The sequence below is a fragment of the Psammomys obesus genome, unplaced genomic scaffold (genome assembly GCF_907164565.1).
Source record: "Psammomys obesus unplaced genomic scaffold, mPsaObe1.curated_primary_1811, whole genome shotgun sequence".
Classification (NCBI taxonomy): domain Eukaryota; kingdom Metazoa; phylum Chordata; class Mammalia; order Rodentia; family Muridae; genus Psammomys; species Psammomys obesus.
The window spans coordinates 15,963,802-15,982,405 of NW_026592118.1; the positions used below are offsets into that span (position 1 = coordinate 15,963,802).

Below are 18,604 nucleotides of genomic sequence, written 5' to 3' on the forward strand. Positions count from 1 at the left end.
AGATAGATAGATAGATAGATAGATAGATAGATAGATAGATAGATAGACAGATAGATAAACAGATAGATGAGTGCTTTCTTTTTGAGATAGGGTCTCTCTCTATGCAGTCTTGGCTGGCTTGGAACTTGCTCTATAGACCAGGCTGGCCTGAGACTCACAGAGAACTGCCTGCTCTATCTCCTGAACACTGAAATCAAAGGTGTGCACCACGATGTCTGGCACCACTACAAAATTTGAGGAATTAAGTAAACATACAAAAAAATCCTCCTTTAGCATGCCTCAGACTAAAATTATTGCAGGGCATGCTGTACCACAGAAGCGGCAGGGGCTGCCATCTCATCCCAGTCTCTGGAATGTTGCCTGTCAGCCTCACAGGCCATAGACATGTGACATGAAATAACTATCTTAGTCTGCCGACATAGCAGTATCCTGGGATGACAGCCTGTTTACATCTGCGAGCAAAGATTTTTAGCTAAATCTCTATGTAACTATGTGATTCAAAGCTATAGACAACGTTCCAATTAGTAACAACTGAATGACAAACCAACACTCTTTGGCGAATACACCCATTAGAAATGGTCTGTAGTCTAGAACGAGCCAGAGGCTGGTCTAAGAGCACAAGTGATACAAAAGTTACCTATCCTACTATTTACCATTAATGAATTGTTTGCTGAATGTTAAGCTGTTTACAGTTTAGTCTGTTACTTTTGGAAAATGTAAAAGAGAATAAACTGAAACGTACCTTTATGAAGGTAAAACACTGAATAAGTGATTTCTTTCCAAGACTCAATCTTTGGGCTGTAACACACACACAGACTCCCTAGGAGGAAAAGAGGAGGCATTTAACAGCATTTAAATAATCTGCATCGTGAATTTTCTGAGCCATTATTCACCTACTTCTGTTCCTCTAGATGTCCTTCCTCATCTTCATAGATTAATGTCTAAATTTACAAAGTGGTATTGGCAAGTTGCTATGAGATTTCAAATCAGCATTTAGCATAAACAGTTATAGGCAGTGCAGTGTGGCAGGAAATGAATAGACACATGGGAAGATGAAGTAGTTTAGAAAAGGGCCCACCTTCATGAGGCTCCAGTGAGTGCGTCCCCTGTCATCATACCTGACTGTCCCCTCCCAGTCATCTCTCACAGCTCTGGACCCCAGCTATCCAAACTGTGTTCTCTTTAAGGAAGGCATCCAGTGGTTTTTAAGCACACTGAAATGTGAACTATGGACCTTTCCTATGAGCAATGAGAGTAAATACAGCATGTGAGCCCGTGCTCATCCATGCTGGGTCCCTGACAGCTTTGGCCCATGTCAAAGGTGCTCACCTAGCATGGCCTTTCCCACCTTCACCAGCCTCCCTTTCTTTTTCAATATGTAAAACTCTATGTCACCTCTAGCCGTCGTGGCTAATGCCAGTTACCTGCAAATGAAGACATAGCTCTTAAACTGATCCAGGTTGGCTATCCCTCATCAAAAACGGCTGAAGCACAAACATTTCACGTCTTAGATTCTTTCAGATTCTGAAATAAGCCTTCTTGGCTGAGCATCCCTGGTCCTAGTTTTGCTTTGCTTTGTTAGTTTTGCAGTGCAGCCCTGGCTGGTCTGGACTTCACTCTGCACAACAGGTTGGCTTTGCCACAGTCTCTGTCCCTCTGTCTCCCAAGCTCTTGGTTTATAAAGCACATTGCCTTTGCTGTCAGTTCTGCAAGCCTGTTTCCTCATCTGTGCATTTAAAAATATAGAAACTACTTTATAAAATTCTTATAAGAGAATAATTCTTATATGAGAATAATCTATATAAATCTTTGACAAAAATACTCCTATCTGGCTCTAGATGTTAGTGGCTATTATTATCATTCCAGAATAATTTGGCTTCTATGTATAAGTTGAAAGAAGTCACAGTTTGAAGAAACAAAATACGCTCTTAATGTAATATCCAGAGACCTTTTAGTAAATATTCATGAATGATGAAGATAACAGCTCTACACTGGCTGCCTTTGGGAACCATTTAGACAATGAAAACTATTACAGACAACTTATCCACAGGAAATTATCTCATTGGAACAATTATTAAAAGGACTCACAAAATGCTCTAACACTGGCCTAATTCTGAGAACTTGCCATCATGTGAGCAGGAAAGAGGGGTTCTGTGCTCCCTTCACTGCCCGCCCAGAAAGGAAGGCAGCTAATTTAGAGCTTCTATAGTAATCTAACCACAGCACCTAAACCATAGTCACGGCTGACCATCAGCTACAAAGGCAAAGAAAATCCTTTCTTCTCAGTGATAAGGTCTGATTTATTTACCTTCCTAGAAATGTCTGTATAAAATGATAATCTTAAGTGACCCTGAAGTGAATCCTAAGGGTCCTGACACTAGCACCAGAACTTTGTCCTCCATCAGCTCTCAGGAGCATGCCCATCTTTGGATTTTAGTCTTTCATTCCATGGACAGATGGCACCCAGTGTCACTTCCTAGAGCAGGGAACTCCAGGACAAAGAAGCTCTTGAGCGTGTGAAAGACAGTGCTGGGGAGCTGGCAGCTGCACTGCCCTACGCGTGAGGAACGGCTGTGAAGCACCCTCTCGTCACCATCACTAACAGGGAGGGAGAAGTAAACGGGTGTGCTGGGCCTCCCTCTATCTGCCTTCCTTTCTCAAGCCCAAATGTCCTGGTTTCCCGGTCCAGACCCACACTATCCCAGAGGAGCTATGTTTGGCCTAGGCAAGTTTGGACCTTTCTCTGATCTTACTTTGCTGGAGTAGATCTCAGTGGAGGAAAGGTCATGATGGGGAAACCAGAAAGGAAAGTTTGGTCCAGAAATCTCCCCCAAAACAGAAAAACCATAGCTCCATTCTGCCCAAACAGCGAACATCAGGGTGGCCCAGCCAAACGAAAGTGTCTGCGACCCCAGACCACTCCAAAATGGAGTCCCTGCAGCCCACCACCATGCACACACAGTTTTCCATTACTGTCCCACCCACTGCTCTTTTTGTAGTATGCAAAGCCTGTTTTCTGTTTACTCTGGTCTATAGGGAGGATTCTTCCAGCAACCTGCCTAGCTACACCACACTCTTGTTTATTTTAACCCTAAGAAATCATATTTAAATCTAGTTGGAAAAAGATGAGAGCTGGCAACTTACTACCTAAAAACAACAATAACAACAACAAAATGCTTCTCCAGTTTGGTTCGGTTTTGTTTTTATCTTAATCCTGGGAGTTCATTTGAAAGAGATTAGTTTTTCTACTGCAAAGCTGACTATGAAGAACAAGGCCCATTTTCTACCCTCTCAGACATTGCCAAGAAAGGGAAAGAAGAGACGCTTCCACATCTCCTACCAGATGAACCCAATGTGTTATTAAATAAATGGTAGTAGCCCTTTTATACGTTATGGTTGCTATGGTTCCTAATGACTTCCTCTGAACAAACAAATTTTAAAAAGGGAAACCCACAGAGAATTAAAGCACCAAATGGCTGCTTGTATCCGACAGTGGAAGAGGCAAGGCAGAGCCTATCCAGTTCATCCCTGGGCGCCCCGGATCTCATTTCATCCCAGCTTCAAAAACAAATTCACTCTGTCAATTAGTGCTGTCTGCTGGGCCATGTCCCATTTTCCTTCCCCACTAAATATGTTCTGTAAGCATTTAAACAACTGGAGTTAAAACAAAAGTTCCCTAAATCCCATTCTGCTTGCTGCTGCTTCTCTCACTTTCCTCTACCTCCTTGTGATGCTCAGCTCAAGCAGAACTGGGCTGTCCCTCCAGTCACCCAGCACAGGCGGCTCAGGGGGCCAGCCCCAGGAACTCCGCCCTCACTGCACTGTTGGCCCTTCTCCTGGGGGACACCTCACCCTGTCTTTGGTTCCTGTACTATCATACTTGATCAGGCCTCCTCTCTCACAAGATGTCCTTTTCTCCTCTTCTTTCTTTTTTCTTCTTCTCCCTTTGTCCTTTTCAATTAGATGCTCCTCCTAACATTTAAGCTGCCAGGTGTTATTCCTAAGCACCCTCCCTTCTCACCCGGTAATCCTCCACATTCTGACGACTCCCATGTTTATTCACAATTACCCCGACCCTTCTTCTCTGTTCCAGGCCTTTTAGTTAACATGGTCATAAGAAAGCTCATGGTCTTCCTACATGAGACCCACCAAAGCAAATGCCACCACTGAAGCCAGGAACCGAGGCCCTTTCTTCTCCACCTAGGCGTAGGGAGGCTCCTCTGCTTCATCTCCAGAATGCACCTCACACCCATCTACTCCTCTATACTCTCTTGCCCATTGTAGTTCAAGTCCCTGCCTCAAGTGTGACTGATCTCATCTGAACTTGATCTTCCCTTGCCTCCTCCAACCTCTCTTCATCCACCAGCCACAGTGACTGCATTTTACTATAACCATCACCACATATTAAGGACACACGGTAGCAGGCCTCGCTGTGACTTTTTTCTAAAGAGGCACATAGTATAGTTTGCTCACATGTACCATCCCAAACACCCTCTCCTATGCTTCTCTATTCCCTTTACCTTTCCCTAGGAGTCCTTCTGCTAATTTCAGGCCATCTTTATTTTCCTTGGTTCTAGCCTCCACACATAAGAGAAAGCCTCACATATTTTTTTTTATATCTAGCTTATTTCACTTAGCATAATGACCTCAGTCCCATCAATTTCTACTTTGACTGAACAAAAAGCCATTATACATATACAGCACATTGAACCAGTCCTAATCTGTTGACAAACGCGGAGGCTGATTGCAAAGCTTCGCTACTGTGAATACCTCTTAAGAACGCATATCTAACTGTGTCACTGCCTACTGAAAACACTTTAGTGAATAAATGTCAACGGATCCTAAAACTATTGGGTGAAAGGTTGTCAAAAATTGGTCATGCGGTTCCAAATTAATATTCAGAACTTAACTCATTCCAAGGTTAAAATACACCTTTGTGTGGCATGAACACAGCGGTTACTACTTAACCAAATGACAAAATGTAGTTTCTATATAAACAGTTCCGAGACATCCAGACATTACATGCCTGCTCTGATGCAAATGAAGTTCATAGCATCACTATGAAGCACTCTCACAAAAAAATCTTAACCTGTCTAACTATGCCACTGGGCCTAGCTTCTGATTTCTAGGAAACACAGAGAATAGTGGGGAAATTTTCAGACTTCCACCTGGAAACAAGGAGTTAGATCCAGAATGTGGGACACTTTTTAAGGCAAAATAGCTCCTCAATATGTCCAATTTGTAAAAAAAAAAAAAAAAAAAAAAAAAAAAAAAAAAAAAAAAAAAAAAAAAGAGCTGAGACAGAGGTATAAAGGAAATTGTTTGTTAAAACACACCACAGGTAAAATTTGCAGATTGATGTAACTTTTGTTCTTAAAGATAATATAAGGGGGATTATTTGAAAGAATATCTAATGAGATCCATACTAAATGATTTAGTAGTCAGTGTTGTGGTGTTTAAAATTTACCTCTTGTTTTTGTATGTTTGTTTGGAGACAGGGTTGAGCCCAGGCTTAAACGGTTTACTTCTATATGGAAGTGATAGAGAAAATACTGAAAATTATATGGATTAAGCAAAAGACACATAGGTATTCATTATATTTTTCATTATTTCATATGCTTGAGCATTATGAAAATAATTGTGATAAGAAAAAAATCATCTATAACTTTTCATAAATCTTAGAATAAAATCTAAACGCTTGCGTGGTCTGCAAGACCCTACTTACTGCCCTGCCTACATCTTCACCCCCCTCTCCCCGACTCCACCCCACCCACCCCCACTCACTGTACACTCGTGCACAGTGGAAAGTGTTCATAAACAGTTTCCAACTGAACTAGCACATGCTTTGACTTCCCTGGGAATGGTTGACTGAGGGAGACCTGGGGTTGATTGATAGGATAAACAGTGAGGTATGTTATGAAGGAATGTTAGGGGGGAAAATGTACTTCTCAGGACTGATGGAGAATGGAATGGAATGACTGGGAGACAGGGAGAAACAGAGATGGACCTATAAGCTATAACATGTTGGAAAATTCTCCTATCTTCTATTAAATACCCACCATACGCTCTCTCAGATTTCTGTAATTGTTATAATATTTATCGTGATTCTATTTGCATATTGTGTACGCACTTATGAAAGATCTAAAATCTTCAACCAGAACCTCTAGTAAAGTTTAGGTCAGGTTTGCTCATCACTATTGCCAAAACTTAGTATAAGGGTCGGAGAGACAGCTCAGCAGTTAAGAGTGCTGGAGAACTGTTAACTGCTCTTGCAGAGGACTGAAGTTTAGTTCTCGGCATCCTCACTGGATGCTATACAACCTCCCGGAACTCCAGCTCCAAGGGATCCAACGCCCTCTTCTGGCCTCCACAAGCACCTGCGTGCACATACCCACAGACAGACAGACACACACACACACACACACACACACACACACACACACACACACTCAATTTAAAATAAAATATTTGTAAAATCTTATCACACAGTAATATTCAATAAATGTTGGATTAATGTGTGACTAGCACACATTTTTACTTTGAATGACTATGCATATTTGTAAGGAGAATATGACTTCAAATGTTACTCAACTCAAGAAGTGACTATCTGCTCAGGTTAAGATATTACAAATGGCTGCTAAGCTTTGTTACGCAGGTATTTATTGAACCTGATGATCTGCTTTCTCACATTTATTACATAGAATCACACTTGTCATCTTTCATTTTTAAATATCCTCCCCCCGCCATGTTCTCTATATAAACAGGTATATATCAAGCTCTGACTTCTGGACAGCAGCCCATGACGCAACATTTAAATCCAAGTCCACACGTTTGGACCACAAACGTAGGCCAGGGAGACAGCCCCACAGGTAAAAGCACTTGCCACCAGTCCTGATGACATGAACTTGATCTTGCAGCCCCAGTGGTGAAAGAATCCCCTCCCAGAGCTTGTCCTCCGACCTCCATAGGTAAGCATGCATGCAATGGCATATGTGTGCCCACGGAAAACATACACCACGTGCAAGAAAAAAAAAATCTAAGAAATAAACCAATAATTAGAATCCAGCACATCAGTAAGGCTGGCAGAGAAAGCACTTCCATCGCTGTGGGAAAATGTGCATTGAGTAAATATGAATCCACCCAATACCAGTAAAATCTATTAGAACAACAACCTGCTGGTGGTGGCTTCTTTCACAAATGTAAAATATGTACAAAGCTAAAGTGGAAGGGCACAAGTCTCACTCACCTTACGCAATTCTGGTTTAGCACTAAGTTCCCTGCTCAGTGACAGAAAGAGGTTACAATTACAGTGGAGAAGATAATTCGGCAAATGGATGTATATACAGCACCCACTTGATGGTTTCTGTAGTAATGTGGCTGTTATGTTTCATTTTCCGGCCTCACACAGTTGAACAACAACTGCATTTTTTTTTATAAAACTCAGGCTAATAAAAACTGATAAGGACGATCCTGCTTCTACCTGTATGGTTGGTGAAAATGCACAGAGAAGGCTGACTGCGAAACTTCTCTTGGTCTTGACGATAATCATATCCAAAGTTGACCAGCCTAAGATTATGAAGGGAAAGAAATAGTTGAATGCATTTAAAAACATACTCCCCCCGCCATACATGCTATAAGCACTACAACACACCCACAGAGGCAGAGAAATGCCTCATATATTTCAGCAATTTTTGCTAAATAATGTAAAGCAGTGATTAACATATAAATAAGGGATGTGGGCCTGGCAATCGACAGAGACATATTACTTACAACATATGTTGTCATAATTTTTGTGATTTATAATAAATATTATCAAAAATCTAATACTACATTTCAAAATATGTGCAATTAAGTGAGCATATATGTTTAAATAAAGCTAGTGAAATAGTGAGCAGTTTAGGACTGCCATTATTCTAATTTTGGAAGCCTGTTTTTTTCTTCTAGACTTTGATGTCCTATATTTTTTGTTTGTTTGTTTTTTATTTAGATTGATTTATTTATTTACTTTTGGTTTTTGAGACAGAAATTCTCTGTGTAGCCATGGCTGTCCTGGAACTCACTCTGTAGACCTGGTTGGCCTCAAACTCACAGAGATCTGCCTGCCTCTGCCTCCCAAATGCTGGGATTAAAGGCAAGCGCCACCACCACCCGCTGGTTTTTTTTTTAATGCTGTAGCTTTATATTATACATTAAATACTCTGTAAAAAAATGCCTTTTATGTAAAGAGAAAAACAGAAAAAATAAAAAAAATAAAACAAGAGACCGGGCCGAGTTACAAACAGCTTGACCTGTGACCTCTTTTTGGCAATAAGAAAGCATTTTGATGTTTGATCTAACTGTGTTCACGCTGACTCATAGAACCTCTTTGTTTAATCACAGAGAGACAGGCACTTCCACCCTTCAAAATAAATGCAGGTGCCCTACAGAAATACATGGCTAAGAAAATCAACACAGCTGACTTTATACATGTACTCCTGTATCCGTGCTTGACAAATCAGTTTATATTCTGTAAAGAACAGGAATATTAAAAATTGATCCAAAAGGGGCAAGGCGCAGCTCAGCAATCAAGAGAACCGGCTGCTCTTCTGGAGGACCCGGGTTCAATACCCAGCATCCACATGGCAGCTCACAACCGTCTGTAACTCCAGTTCCGGGGAACCCGATACCTTCTTTTGGACTCTGCAAACACTGTGCATGCATGATGCACAGACATAATACGCAGGCTAAACATCCATGCACATAAAATAAAAATAAATAAATCTTAAAATAGATGCACAAAATATAATATTGCCCCAATCTATCTACCACAATTAAGAAACGATGTCATCATTTTGCTACCCTATAAATGTCTATGAAATTTAACATTCTGTGAATAACTTACTTAAATCCTAAGTCACTTAATGATATGTCCAAGGGCATTTCAAACTGTGAAAGAAAAAAAACAAACAAACAGAGATCTACATTAAAAATGACATTACAGGTCTTCTGCAGGGAAGAGCACGTCAGTTGGCTGTCCAGTAACGAACGGTCAGCCTTGAAAAGATGCAAATGAGTAGCATTACACAGACTGAATAGGAATATATATATATATATATATATATACATATTCATATTTGCAGACAAAAAAAAATTAATGAAAGAAAAGCCCATGAATTTGAAGGAAAACAAGGAGGGGAAGGTTTAGAGGGATAATAGCAAAGGGAGAAATTTTGTAACTATATTATAATCTCAAAAAAACAAGTTTAAAAATGGCATTAGATGATAACAGTTGTGAATGCAGAGCAAACCACTAGTGCTAGCCTAGCCTAGTAGTAAAGAGTCCATTTAACTATCGTCTCCAGAGGCTAAACCCAAACCCCACAGTGCAGGAAGTCCACTGGAGTTTACAGACACATTCAGTATATGCTTCTTTCCTACAGGAATAACTCTGCCTTAAACTTGAATATCACAAACAGACTGTATGCTATAGTTGGACAATTGACAGCCACAACCTTTCCCAAGACACAGATGGTCATGTAAGGAAGGAAGCCTGGGATGTCTTTCGCAGTGGGTGAGCTAAAAATGGGGCAGGAAACGATAAGAAAGTCTTGTAATAGTGTGTAACCAATATGTGCTTGACACTAATATTGGTCCCTGGAAAGGAAATACTGTCCATTCCAGATAAAGACATAAGCAGCATCTTTCCATAGACAAACCAACCCCCAACAGTTTTTCCAAGGGTGGAGCTAGGTGCTTCTAAACTATACACCCTGACTTCCTTCCTCATCCTCAGACCCATTCTATTCTTGATGCCTTTTGGGTTAAATAACTTCAACCACTTAGGGCAATTTACTCTAGATCACACCTATTACCTTCCTCTAATCCCCTCTTGGGTTGTTACTTTAAAAACACTCTCTCCTGAGCATGATCTCTATTCACATATATCGACTGTGCATTTGTTAGAGAGCTAATGCCTTGAGACAGCACAGACTAAGTTATTTGATCGTGCAAGTAACTGACACAATATCAAAATGTCAAAAATTTTTGCTTAATGATATCAACACTAGTAAAATTTCCTGGGACTGGTCATTCTCTGTACTTACCATTAAGTCAAAGCTTTCATCTGCCCAAAACTGGATGCACTTCAAGATGCTCTCTGATTTCTAGAGAAGAAAAATGTGTGACAGGTTATCTCCCTCTCCCCCCCCCCCAAAAAAAAAAAGCTGAAGAGAAAAAAAAAACAATAATGAAAACCTGTTCGTTATCTTTCATAAGCCTTCATTGGCTGTTCCCATTAAGGAATATGGTTATTAAGAAGCTATGGCAGGAGCTAAGGAGACACCTCAGTAGGTAAGAGCACTGGCTGTTCTTCCAGAGGACCTGCGCTATCCTCCTGGCAAACACATGGCTCACAAACATCTGTAACTCCAGTCCCAGGGGATCCAACACCCTCTCCTAGCCTCCACAAGCACTGTACATACACAGTGCACAGACACACATTCAGGCGAAACATCCATATGCATAAAATAAAAGTAAAGAAATATTGACCTTTTTTTTTTCAAGGCACAGCAATGATATCAAAATTATATTGTTTCTATAGAAATAGGTATCCACCGACTAGTTTTACCTTTAGTTCAATGTAGTATAATCTCTGCTCCGACATATCCCACTGAGCCCAAACAAAATCTTCAACTATTCTGTCTCTTGGGAGATGGCTAGAATTTCTAATCACCTAAGGACAAAGTGATTGTATAAGCAAGTATATTAAAAATGTATCTTAAGTCATTATTTTTACATCTTATCACCATGATACATGTAAATACTCCTACTTTAACAATAGCACCTCCCACACATGCAAATAATACAGTTTTTCCATAACATTTTCAAGACGTCGTCGCCTCTTTCCTAATGCCCTGTTCTCTGTTCTTCTTAGCTTAACGGGAGGACTGGCAGGGACCACACCTTCCACAAACAATGTCCGTATTAGGAGAACATGTGTAAGTTCCTGCTGTAATCATACCCTTCGGTCAGACAAAAGCCTTTAACCTCCGAATACAAAGGCTTGCAATGCAGAGGAAGCTCAGGCCTGAAATGGAAAGCATTGTAACAGCCTGACTGGGCTCCCCACCGGCTTGGCTTTGGTCACGGTCTTTCCTTTATGTGTTCTACAAGAGTGATGGCATTGCCCATCCATCATCAATACTTGACTCTCGTCCTTCAAGATCTGACTCAGATTTTGCCTTTTTGACGAAGCCTCACCTCAGAATTCCCACCCAAAAGCAAGTTACTTGGCTCTGTTCCCATGGGGCTATTGCATGACTCTGTTAGTTACATCTTGTTAGCACTATAACCTTCAAGGTGAGCCTGGGTTCTTCTAAGGAGCCTCTGCCGACTCTTGTCCTCAGAGGTTCCAGAATTTAATAGTACTCAGGGACTTCTTCCAGAAATGAAGGAAGGGGACAAAGGAAGGAAGTGTATTAAGAATATTTTAAATGTAAAATGTGTTTAAACTCAAAGAACAATAGAAATTTAAAATCAAAGAATTAGGGCCTGGGGATATAGCTCAATTAGTAGAGTATGTGCTTACATGCAGGAAGCCCTTATCTTCAATTCCCTGTGAGCCGGGTGCTGAGGTGCATGACTGTGTTCCCAGCACTTGGGAGGATCCAAAGTTTAAGGTCATTCTTGACTACATGGTGAACCAAAGGGAACTTTGAGACCCAGAGAGGTTAGAATAGGCTGTGAAGTTACTTCAGCAAAACCTAGAATCTTAACACCTGGCACTTTGCTGGTGTTTTGTTTTTCTGTTTTCATGTTAGCATGAACACAGATACACATACTAACACATCAGCATACACATGCATGAACACACACAAAATGCCCACGTAGATACACATGCACTCACAAGGAATTTACTTTTCCAAGCTGGGCACAGTGGTTCACATCTGTACTACCAGCATGCAAGATGCTGAAGCAGAGGGGTCACAGGTTCCAAGCTAGACTGAGATGCAAAATGAGACCCTCCCCCCAAAAAAGTGTACTTTCTAAGGGCAATGGGTATGGCTCAAATGGCAGAGTATGCACTTAACATGTGAGATTCCAGGTCCCAGTCATTCTCAAGATGCCTGCCAAGCAAACACCAAACCATAAAACAAAAACCCATGACCCTGAGCTGGACCAGGAAAGGGGCCTCAAGATGGACCAGACTCGTGCCTGAACCCTCTCTGACCTGAAAGGACCGTCTTCTCCAGTGCTAGCTGGAACTTGAGCTAAGTACAATACACAGGCTCTGTTTCTTGCTCTCCGGGGTCCGTCACCATTAGGCCGGGGGGGGGGGGTGGTAAGATCCCACTCACCTGTCTGCATCCTCTAAGCCCACCCCGTGTCTATGTATCTACCTTCTGGGGCTTGGGGACAGGCTTGGGAATGTTTTTAGCCCAAGCCACATGACCACGAAATGAGTATCAGATTGTGACAACGTTGTGTCCCTCTGGAGTGACCTCACTTACATGGATCTTGCTTGTTTTCTCTGTTTGAAGGTAGAGCTGCAATACCACCTGTTATTTAAGGATGTCGTGATGAACAGGCAGAATTACGTGCCCTTATAGGAAGCTACTACTTCCAGAACGTGGGCAGAAGCGGTGCCCAGGAAGGGTACCAGGGGATGGAAAACACCAAAGCTGGACCACCTCGCTCAGCAGGATCCTGTCTGGGCAGCTGGCGGGAGCTCCCAGCACCCACTCTCCCCACAGCATCATCTGGCTCCCGAACACTCTTCCAAGTCACTGCTCTGCTCACTCCCATCTCAACATGTGTGCCTAACACTCTCCTCCAAGTTCTCGGGATCTGAACACTACCCTCCACCGGGGGTCACCAGCAGCCACAGCCCCACTCACATAGATAGCCCTGTTCACTTCCCAGCCGGCTCTTCTGATCTGAGGCTCTCAACAGTAGCTATATGATTAGTAAAAGTCACTTCCCGTTTCAGTTTTGTTCATCTAATTTAAAGTCTTTAAAAACATCAGCATTCTCAGAGAAAGATTATTCCGAAGGCTGGCAGGTAAAGGTACCTCGCACCAAGGCTTACAACCCGAGCCTAATCCCTGGGGTAGAAGTTCTCTCTACTCATTCCATGGCACTCACACACACACACACACACACACACACACACACACACACACATGTACGCACCACACCGCAAACCACAATAAATAAATCAGTGCAAAAAAACTAAAGGTTCTCTTATATAGGCTAAACATTAAATAAAATTTTAATATCTATATTATATTTAGAGCTCATATAAAATTGTCAAGAAGGAAACCAAGCAGAAAAACAGACAAGAATATAGTCAATAAATTTTCCAAAGAGTAGATTTAAATAGCCAGGAAACAGAGAAGGTGCCCAAACTCAATCGACAGTAAAGAAATACAGGCTAGGATAACAATAAGTTATCAGCTTACACCCATAAAATTGGACAATGTTAAAGGTAAATTCAACTGATACTCTAATACTCTGCTTGTAAAACCAGTTTTTTGGAAAGCAAGTAGCAAACTCTCCTAAAACTTATTAAATGCATATTCCGTCAACTTAGCCATCCAAATCTGAGGATTTACACCAAAGAAGTGAAGGTACCAACGTGTAAAGGTGGAAGCACAAAAGGTAAGTCCAAGGTGATTTGTACTACAAAAACAAAAAGCTGGCAACTGAATGAATGTCCTCCCACAGTAGAGGGACTGAGGCATCACAGACACTGGGCCAGGAACTACCACGCCCCTTCCTCAGAAAACCAACTGAAGCTATTCTAGCTGACTTCTAGATAACTACACACATGCTTTTCAGAAGCGATGATGAATGTGTATTAAACAGTGAATAAACACGGAGAAAAATGTGAAAGGAAAGTGACGGAACATAGAAGCCGTGAGCCTATTTGCTATGTGCATACACACAAAACTTAGAGAAATACAATTAATAGGTCATTTGTCTAGTTTCTAGTCTACATATTCTTGATGCAGTAAGTAAAATTGCAACCACAAAGGCAGAGATCAAATGTACATATTGTGATTCTATTTGGTAAGAACAACTGATTTTCCCCATATGTGTATCTAACATTGGACAGTTTTGCACAAGCAAGCAAAACTGTAGAGAGACTCCCTCCTACATTCAGAGCCCGCTGGGTGTGTGGTATGGAGGAGGGGTCACTGATTCCTCCACGTGTCTTTGTTTTGCTTCAGATGTCATAACAGTAAGGCTATTATTCAAGAGGCACAGAAGAAAACGTTTCGTGTCAATATAGTTCATCCATCTTCTAAAGATGAGAAGCGAGTTCTGAAGCAAAAAGTGTGTCAAATCTTTACCTACTCTGTTTCCATCTTCTCTGGTCATCTGGATATGAAAACGCTCAATATCTTTAAAAAAAATAAACCAAAAAAATTTTAACATTCAGGAAAAACATTAGTCCTGGTTTTCTAAAAGCTGTGAATAAATTTTTACAAAGCAACTGCCTAGAAAAGTACCTATCATACACAGGAATCTCATCAAACACTTCCAAACCCACCATTCGCCCCCTGCTTTTTACTTTTTTCTTCCTTTTCTCCGGAAAAGTATAATATATGAGGCACCTGACCCTCTGTTGCCTTGTATCCCTCCACAAGTGTATCGTCAGTGTTAGCTAAGATTAACAAGAGCCTCATTAGTAGGGTTTACCTCTAATTTCTCAACACATACATGCATTAATGCAGGTAGAAACTCATACATTTATATTTATATTTATATTTATATTTATATATGATGCAGTAAGTAAAACAGAACCACAAAGGCAGAGATTAAGTGTACATATTATGATTCTATTTGGTAAAAACAATATATACATGTATGTATGTGTATGGCATTTTTAGGGGGAACACCACATGAGCAAAAACTAACACTTTAATTCAGCTTGTAGTAACTAACAATTTAGGTTTAGTCAAACTTATATTCTGCTGGGTCCAATTACAAGTAAAATTGTGGCACCAAAAATTGAGCCAAAACCTAGGGACCAAACACAAATATAATGCAACCCATCCTTAAAACCATTAGTCAACCCCCAGTTTTGTCACATAACATGGAAGGCTGCTTGTGAGTAAGTGCTAATGGATTTTGTCTGTACCCCTTCCCACATCTGAGAAAGGCCATAACCTCTGTGTCACTTGTACTGGAATTCGGTCATGCTACTGTGGGCCTTTAGATTGGCCCTGGGATTCTTCTAGTATTTGGTTCACAGTCAGCCACTCTGACAGACATCTTAAATGAAACCAAATAAACAAAGACAGAAGTATTATAATTGTTCTATGAGTTGACAAATTGAGCATCCATATATACCTATTTCTTTCCCAAGACAAGGAAACTGAGCAGAGATTGAAGGGAAAGCTCTCACAGGAATTCTGGGTGTCAAGCGGACATGACAAGGCAAGCAAAGCCTTGGCCAGCAGATTCAGTCAGGCTCCGCACTTTTCTAGGAGGCACACACCCTGCACATTACCTAAAGATGCACTTACACTTCTCTTCTGAAATCAGTAGCAGGTGGTTCTGAAGACGGTGACTCTCAGCGTGTGGGTAGAGGAACTGTAGAAAGGGAATTATAAAAGCCATAAGCAACTGTTTTGCTTGTTCTCATACTTCGGTAGCTGCGTCTTATCATGCTTACTACTACATCCGACGCAAGGAACTGAGAACCACAAAATATTTCAGGGGAATCACATGTATGGCATGTCAAGGAGGAAGCTTTCAGGATCTCAGTTCTCTAAGGCGAGGTTGGTACCGGGTACAACATTATCACCATTCTTTTGAGCGGAAGACAAGGAGGGAAGCTGCTTCCAGGGATGGTGTTTCCTGCTTGGAGTATTTGACTCTGAAGCCAATCAGAAACAACGCAAACAACATTTATACATTTATATATATTATTTCACACAGAGAAAACGTTTGGCCAGTATGTTTATTACGAAACTAACCCTAGTATATAATGGAGAACCAAGTAACAATACTCCCTGCTGCAATTTCCAGACTCCCGCTTCTTAGAGACAAAGAACAAAGTGACCAGGGACTTTCCAAGAAAGAACAGGCAAGTGGCTAAAGGTTTACAAGGCTCAAAGTTAGGCTAGCTGCCTCTGGGAAGAGAAAGCTCAACACAGCCGCCCCCAGTATGTTCTTTACTGTGTGTGTGTGTGTCTGCCCACAAGACCAGTGTGACTCCATCAGCTGGGATAATGAAGCAAAGCTGGCATGAGATGGTGCCAATGCCTCACAGCTTTCATCATCAAAAATAGTGACAGACAGTAAGACAGTAAGACAGACAGTAAGCCTTTTCACTTTATGGCATGAAAGGCAATTGGTCAGAAAGAGTTACCAGTGAATTTTGTTCCCTGGCACCCAAAAAACTTTTAAAACACTATAAAAGGACATAACCATTTATGGCTCAATTAGCAGACAGTGACCTCTATTATTGTTGTCTTTACTTTGCTTAATAGACCAGAAGAACAGATCAATGTCTTCAAGTAGTCATGGTTAGAACTCCCTTCTAGCATTGAAAAGCAAACCATAAACTCTACGGCATTCTTCTTAGCAGTGCAATAAATTAAAATTACATAATAGATAGCAATATAGAATTTGGCTACAAAGATAATGCAGAGCTAAAGTATTAATGACTCATGAGGGTGTGCACAGATGAGATGCCCTGCACACTGGGGCTGTGGAAGGTCTGGGGTGACTAGCGCCACTTAGGTAATAATAGAGCTCAGTGCTTCAAAATAAGGAGCTATCCCTTAAGATAGCATATTCAGGTGGAATGCATCATTGTCTCCTCCCTTAAGAGTTAATCCAGTTGGATAGGTCCATGACCTGGCCACGGGACTGCCTTGAAGGGCAGGCTCACTTTGAGCCATGCTAAAGAGATGGGTGGAATAATCATCCCTTTAATGAGATAGTGTACTTTACTTTCCCAGAATTTCTGGCCCCAAGCACAGTCTCTTACAGAGCCACAGACATGTAGCTTTCTTGGTTTTCCTTTTCTTCTGTCTCTTTTCAAGCCATGCTTGCCCTAACATGTTGGGCTTTCTAACACTCTGAACGTCACTCCCCATCATGTGGCTGTCTGCTGCCACATGGCTGGCCTCCATGATGGTTTAACTCAAGCAATGTGGCTTTTTTCTTTTCTATTCTCTTATCCATTCTCCTCTGCATAGCCACTAAGATTTACAGTTTACCTACCCTGATGTTTTTCTTTGGAACTCTAATAAAATTATCCTAGAACTTAAAATAGAAAAAAAAAAAAAAACAGAGAAAGAGGAAGCTTCATAATGTTTGCAGAAGTGGCATGCCTTCTTAAGAATGTGAGGTACTCATGAGCCCATCCCTAAGCCTCTGCCTAGTTTTTACATGGTAAGCATCGAGGAGGTTATGAGGTGGCCCTAGAGCGAGGACTGAAAATTAAAACACAGTCTTCAAGTACAGCTCTCCAAAAGCATTCAAGATGGTTCTTGCATTCTATATCAATTAAAAGTAAGAATCTATGCAATTGTTGTGCGTATTCAGAAGAACAGCATCACAAATGCAGGGAGACTGTGGGAATATCTGCCATTGGGGACGGGTGGTCTAGGTGTGTAGGGGAAGGTGGCTCTCTAGAAGCTGTACCTCAGACACTAGGGAACTCTCAAAGGGAAACAGGTGAGGACCCAACACAGCTGTCCTGCTAGAGGTCCTCTGACTGTGGTGACCATGACTCCCAGTGCAGACATGAAAATACACTACTGGACATTCTGGGTAAGAAAAAGAAAAAGCGAGAGAGAGAGAGAGCTCAGTAGACAGAGCTCAGTACAAACCAGATTTGCTGGGCTGTGGAGGGGCACATCTCTGCCAGGGAGAGGAACAGGACACAAAATAAATATGTGCCATGGGTAGAGGCTTGAGCTTCTCATCTCTAGAGGTGAAGGTATGAGAACCAGGAAGCAAGACAAGGCCCACAGAATGAGCCTGGGGTTTATTTCATTTTGGTGGAAACAGTTATCTTTGGTCCATAACTATGGTTATGTATTGTGTACTTTTAATTAATTCTAGCTGAGAAAGCATTCATATAACATGAAATTCACCATTTTAACCACTTTTTGTTATTTCCAGCAGCTTTTAATCTATTCACAACCTTGTATACCCATGTTGAATGCTAAGGGAATCCAAAACCAAGCCAGAAAAGGAAAGTGTGCTCTATCTCATAGTCATCCCTGCACTGACAGCAATGTAGATAATGTTGGCTCCCAAAGGCAGAGAAGCCGCTTCTGAGCTCCAGGCTGGGGCCTGTCTATGAGCAATGGGAATGGCAGGAAAACACAGAGTCAGAAGAACTGGTGGACAGTGGTAGAGGAGGAAAGGGAAGGGGAGGGGATAGGGTAGGAGAGAAGGGAAGGAGATAGGAGGGGAAGGGAGGGGAGAAACTGGTGGACAGTACTAGAGGAGGAAAGGGAAGGGGAAAGGAGGAGAGGGGAGGGGAGAAGAGGAGGGGAAAGGGAAGAAAAGGGGAGGAGAGGAGGGAGAGGAGAGGAGAAGAGAAGAGAAGAGAAGAGAAGAGAAGAGAAGAGAAGAGAAGAGAAGAGAAGAGAAG

General features: G+C 41.6%; 1 protein-coding gene across 6 annotated transcripts in view; it reads right to left on the bottom strand.

Moving 5' to 3' along the window:
• Positions 1-18,604, bottom strand: part of Gsap (gamma-secretase activating protein) — a 138,397-nt gene that overhangs the window by 96,786 nt on the left and 23,007 nt on the right. For 5 of the 6 annotated variants that reach the window (XR_008720768.1, XR_008720767.1, XM_055612982.1 and 2 more), the window contains 8 exons: positions 15,513-15,579; positions 14,338-14,384; positions 10,607-10,711; positions 10,083-10,142; positions 8,882-8,925; positions 7,481-7,566; positions 5,468-5,527; positions 743-820 (listed from right to left, as the gene is read on the bottom strand). Coding sequence is in view for 4 of the 6 variants with exons in the window: in XM_055612982.1 (XP_055468957.1) it covers positions 743-820; positions 5,468-5,527; positions 7,481-7,566; positions 8,882-8,925; positions 10,083-10,142; positions 10,607-10,711; positions 14,338-14,384; positions 15,513-15,579 (547 nt within the window). In the remaining 2 variants the exon portion in view is untranslated. The remainder of the gene's footprint in view (positions 1-742; positions 821-5,467; positions 5,528-7,480; positions 7,567-8,881; positions 8,926-10,082; positions 10,143-10,606; positions 10,712-14,337; positions 14,385-15,512; positions 15,580-18,604) is intronic. The other variant, XM_055612980.1, reaches the window with a different exon arrangement.